The sequence below is a fragment of the Sesamum indicum genome, linkage group LG9 (genome assembly GCF_000512975.1).
Source record: "Sesamum indicum cultivar Zhongzhi No. 13 linkage group LG9, S_indicum_v1.0, whole genome shotgun sequence".
Classification (NCBI taxonomy): domain Eukaryota; kingdom Viridiplantae; phylum Streptophyta; class Magnoliopsida; order Lamiales; family Pedaliaceae; genus Sesamum; species Sesamum indicum.
This window is the reverse complement of record NC_026153.1, coordinates 11863017-11868641: the sequence shown is the minus strand read 5'-3', so window position 1 is coordinate 11868641 and position 5625 is coordinate 11863017. Positions and strand designations below refer to the sequence as shown.

At 36.3% G+C, this 5625-nt stretch overlaps 1 protein-coding gene across 1 annotated transcript; it reads right to left on the bottom strand.

Moving 5' to 3' along the window:
- On the bottom strand, positions 320-5227 carry LOC105171279. The gene is made up of 2 exons (XM_020696534.1): positions 4361-5227; positions 320-541 (listed from the first exon to the last, which is right to left on the bottom strand). The coding sequence occupies exons 1-2, from the start codon at positions 5225-5227 to the stop codon at positions 320-322; spliced, it is 1089 nt and encodes a 362-aa protein (XP_020552193.1).

The following is a 5625-nucleotide window of genomic DNA, read 5'->3' as shown; positions in this document are numbered from 1 at the left end:
GACAATGTTCATGCTTTTTTCTCGCAATCGTCCATCAATAGGGATAAATTATTCAGTAATCTCCAAACCAAGATGGACATTGACCGCAAGATAGTGCAATGCCATAAGTCTTTAAGGAGAGGTTGACGCACACCGTATGTCCGAATCAGGCTCCATGCCAAGCTTATCACGAAAACTCCAGCTAATTGCCCCTTCCAAATAGGCTTATCCTTTGAACCCCAATCGAAAGAAACAACTTGACAAGTTGTATGAGAGGACCTGGCAAGATGCATCCAAGGTTGTCGATGTGCCAACTGTTGTCAGCCAAGCAGTAATGGACTCACTCATGCGGAACTAGATGAGGCTGAACAAGATCCCCTAATGGAGCCTCCCCAACCCAGAAATCATTCGAGAAACAAAGACTACCAGCTCCAAGTGCTAAGATGAAAGATCCCTCCTTCATACCCTGTCCCGATTTCAGACGCCGCCAGATAGAGGAGCTATTAACATGAGCACGGGCAGCAACAACACAAGAGCGCTTACAGTACTTTGATGTCAAGAACTATGACCATAATAACGAAGAATCGCTAAATCGTCACCACCATTTCATAGAGAAGGCATTTACAGTATCTTGGAGGATACGAACACTAAGCTTCCTTTCCTCAATTGGCCAATAAATGGAGTGCCATGATGATCAATGTTACCTCTTAACCGTGCTAGATGAGCCCCAAAAAAAATTGTTAAGCATCCATTCAATATGTAGCAGAATTCTTTTAGGAGGTTTGAGAACTGAAAAAAGGCAGATAGGCGTAGTTGAAAGGACCGATTTAATGAGAACAAGTCGTCCACCAAAAGACAATAATCTTTCTCCCACCCTATAATTCTTGATGCAAGTGAAAAGACTTCTTCAAAAAGTCGTCCACCAAAAGACTTCTTCTCTATTGAAGGTAAGTGCTTTCAATTTTAAGGCATTAGCTTGTCATCTTTTTTTCCCGTAAAAATGATACTTTTGTTAGTTTTTTAAAGTCAATTAATGGAGTGAACTAAAATTGACCAATTTCACAAAATTGGGTGTTTAAAATTGATGAAGCTAGAACATAAGTTACCAAAACTGTGTCGATGACTAGAGCCCAAAAATAAAAATCTCCAATTAAGAAAACACTTCCTAATTTCTTTTTTCAGAACATTTGTTTATATATATATATATATATATATTGATGGGTGTCGAATCCATCAAAAATAATTCCTACGAATACTTTTGTAGAAGTGTGAGTAGGGTCGAATCCACAGAAATTGGTTTTAAATTAATTCCTTCAAAAAAATAAAAATAAAAATAATTGGGGGGATTTATGATTGTGAAGAATAAAAATAAAAAAACTAAAATAAGAAGAGATAAATATATGATAAAAGTATTCCAGTTAAAGACAGGATCATGCTTAATTCCACGGTCGATCATAGATGCAAAGATAATAATTATTCATGATTGATAAATTGGTTATGGTCATTGGTACGACCTAACGACCTCACCTTTCCTTACCTTGTGGATAGTCAAGGAACGTCCGTTGACTAAATCCCTAATCAGTAAATAACCTTGGGAACATTCTCAAGATTTAATTTACCAACAGCATTAAAAATTAGAAAGGCCCAATTCTAACGAATAAATTCCTACAAGGATATATTTAAGTTAGATTGTGCATTCCCCACAACATAATCAAAAACTTCTACATAATCAATTATGTTATGTTACCACTAGTTATTGAACTAAACAAACAATTACGGATTTGTAAGTTCAATTAGCTAGGCAAATATTCTTGACATTAAATCGGATTATTTGTAATAAAAGCACAGAGAACAACACAAATACCAACATGAATAAAGTAGAAAGCATAAATTAGATCTCACAACTCGTTGAATTTAAGCAATCACTAAATCTCCAACCGGAATAAGAGAACTAGCTAGACATGCTAATGGAAGAACGCACTGAAAAGCAAAATAAGAAAATATATAAAAACGTAGAGAAATAGAAGAGTTCAAAAGTTGTTTCTTAAAGTGAATTACATCACCTATTTATAATAGATAGATACCTAGTTCTACTAGGATTAGAAGTAGATTCCTAGTTGAACTAAAAGACTTATAGAGATAAAATTATAATCCTAGTTAAACTCTTCGTTCATCAGAGGTAGTCCAAGCAGCTCCAAACTCTTGTCAAAAATTGAGTATAAGTCTTGTTTGAATTTCTATTTTGGTGCTTTTCTTTATTTTCTATTTTTTTTGTCCTAATGCTGCAAAATAATATTTAATTAGGAGCATTTGGTCACAAAATAGGCTAAAATATTATATGAAATAAGTACAAAATGCGATCCTATCAAATATCCCCCCACTTAACCCTTTGCTCGTCCTCGATGCAAAGAAATAGAGATAAAATAGTTGAAGAAATTCATTCTAAACTTTATGGATCGGAGACGAAAGTACCAAAGCAAGAATTTAGTTAAGTGTTCAAAGAATGGTACACCATATGATAAAAGACAACTCAACAAGTTTCAAACAAATTTTCACAAGATGATTTTCATCAAAAACTAAGCATGAAAAACAAGCGGACTATGCTCTCATATCTCCCAATCTCTCGAGTATTTTTGGTTGTTGAGTGTTTCGCTCAAATGCTTGCTATGAAAAATGCTTCACCATAGGCTTGATTATACACCAAAATCTCCACCACTTATAAATATGCACACACTTGAATCAAGAGGTCTTATATTTTGGTTATAATGGGGCTTTGGTTTGTGGGTAGGAAGAATAAGGAAAAATGAGGTGCAAATCCCAGGAACTAAATTAGAGCACCAAGTAATAGATGTAGGAATCCAAGCTTTTCAAAATTGATTTATCTCATGCTCTTTCATGTCCCGCCTTCCTCGACTTGAGCTATGCCTTTCTTTTAAAGAGAGAAAATATTTTTTTTTCTTTTTTTTTCTTTTTCTCTTTTTTTTTTCTTTCTTTTTTTTAGGGCATTTTCTCTCTCTCTCTCTCTCTCTCTCCTTTTTTTTTATTATTTAAGGCATAGAACAAGATTTTCATGTGAAATGTTAGCTCATAAACGTCCTTTACTATTGAGATATCCCCACACTTAATGTCAGAACACATACTTAGAATACATCTTTGTTTCCTTGACGCTCTACTAGTCCTTGGAAGGGCCAAACAAGGGTAATAAGAAGACGGTAGAATTTGTTTATACGGGTTTCATAACAAGGAATTAAGGCTTATAAGACTCAAATGGGATTACTAAAGGGAATTGCATGTGGGTGGTCTTTTAAGCTGAAGGGATTTTTATCCTAATGCTTTTATCATTTTCAAGTGAATGCATAAAGATGTGGCCTCGATATGGTTCAAAGCAAGTTCTAGGAAGACAAAATCATGAAGTATTATCTCTCAAGAAAAGAAAAATTGTAGATTTTCATGAGTGTATAGGCTCAAAATTCCTCTCTAGGTAGGTTATGTCCACCAATTTTCCACATTCAATTTTCAAATCAAATCACCATTTGCAAAAATAAGTTCTTAACCGTAAGTTGTGAAGAGTCATTAGATGGACACCCTTATGACACATTACCAAATTATTACTTTATTAGCCTAAGTCTTTGATCATAAAGCTAGTAAGAGGACAAGATAAAAAATATTGGCTTCAATAAATATGGAAGGGATAGTAAGCATCAATCAAAATAATTAATCCACCAAGACTCATTTTTCTACCAAAGCAATCAAAACACCCTCCCCCCACTTAATTCCACATTGTCCTCAATGTGGTATCCATGTATATCTAGGACGATAAAATAAGAGAAAGGGATAAAGAGAACGTCCCTCAGTGATTCGGGTGGAACTGCAGGAACTCGAGAATTGTGAGACCTTGGATGAGAGGAAGAGTTCCTTGTGGATGCTTATACCTTTTTACCTTCAAAAATCGATTTTAGTGGTATAACAACATTCACAAGAAGAGAAAAATAAACAATTGAGAAAAATAAAAGGACATGGGTTGTCTCCCAAGAAGCGCCTTTCATTAGCGTCTTTGGCTAGACGTTGTTGTGCCTCAACTCAAATGAGTTGGACACTCTAAATCCACTTCTTCTATGTAATACACCCGGTGATGGTGTGGATTTAGGAGAACTTGGTGCTCCATGTATGACTTCTTCCTCAAACTTATTTTGTCATGAAAGACTTTTTTCTTCTAAGCTCTTGGATTCGAGGTGAGGCTTTTGGTAATTATTGTCTTAAATGTTCCTCCACCATCGAACATAGCATTTTTTTGCACCAAAGGATCAATAAAATCAATCAGAAAAATAGAATGCACATCATTAGAATATTTCATGGCACCACTAATTTTAAAACTCATAACCTCATTATCAAATTCCATAGAGAGTATTCCGGCATCAACATCAATTTTGGTTTTTGAGGGTTTAAGGAATGGTCTTTCTAGCAAGATAGATGTAGAATTGAGAGAAATATCCTCCTTCATATCAAGCACATAAAAGTCAGCAGAATAAACCAATTCATTAACTTGCACAAGTACATCCTCAAGAACTCCTTCGGGGTAAACTACGGAATGATCGGCAAGTTGAAGAATAACCCCCGTTTCTTTCAATGGGCCAATATTCAAAGATTCATAAATAGTAAGAGGCATAATATTGATAGAGACACCCAAATCACACATTGCTTTTTCTATTCCAATCTTTCCAATTTTGCAAGGGATAGAAAACGCACCTGGATCATTGCATTTAAGAGGTAGTTTTCTTTGAAGAATGACAGACACATTTTCTCCCATGCTTACCCTTTCATCATCTCTCAATTTGGATTTGTTGGTGCACAACTCCTTAAGAAACTTTGCATAGCGAGGTATTTGTTTAATTGCATCGAGCAAGGGAATATTTACCTCAACGTTGAGTAATGTTTCAAGGATATCCTTCTCCTCTTCCTCCTCTTTGGACTTGGCAAATCTCTCCGGGGAGGGAGGTTTGGGCACGAACACCTTGCGATTTTCCTTGCTGACTTGGTTGAATTTCTCAGCTTGTTTTGAAAGAATTTCGATTGCATCCTCTGTTTTGTCCTGCTGTGCATGCCCACGCCTAGTACTATTTTCGAGTTGTAGCTCTTTTCCACTGCACAAGGTAATAGCACTAACGTTTTGTTTAGGATTAATAGTAGTTTGGGATGAAAACTTACCTTGAGATTCCAAGCGGCTGACGAAGGAAGCCAGTTGGCTCATTTGGTATTCTAAATTTTGTATGCTCGAGCGGGAATCTTGTTGGAACTTGTGAGTTTCTTGTTGGAACTGTTGGGTGCTCAAGGCGAGTGTCTTCACGATATCTTTTAAGGGCATACCATTATTGGAATTGGTTTGAGGTGGTGGTGGTTGTTGGTGTGGACCCCTTTGAAAGTTTTGAGCTTGATTGCCACACCTCAAATTTGGGTGATCTCTCCATCCGGGGCTATAGGTATTGGAAAATGGGTCATATCTCCTTTGTTGTTGCTCAGAAAATCTACCAACGGCGTCAGCATGTTCGGTTGATTCTTCGTGAAGTGTAGGACAAGCGTCGGTGTAATGTCCCGAAGATGTACGTATCCCACAAGTTTTGACTTGTTGAATGCTTCACCCTATAAATT

Bases quoted from the DNA above. Each gene is read 5' to 3' on its own strand.
- LOC105171279 (XM_020696534.1), bottom strand. From the start codon at position 5,227: ATGAGCCAACTGGCTTCCTTCGTCAGCCGCTTGGAATCTCAAGGTAAG. The intron at 542-4,360 runs GTTATGAGTTTT...TTATGGTCATAG, and splicing joins CTATGGAATTTGATAATGAG to TTCTTGACATCAAAGTACTG.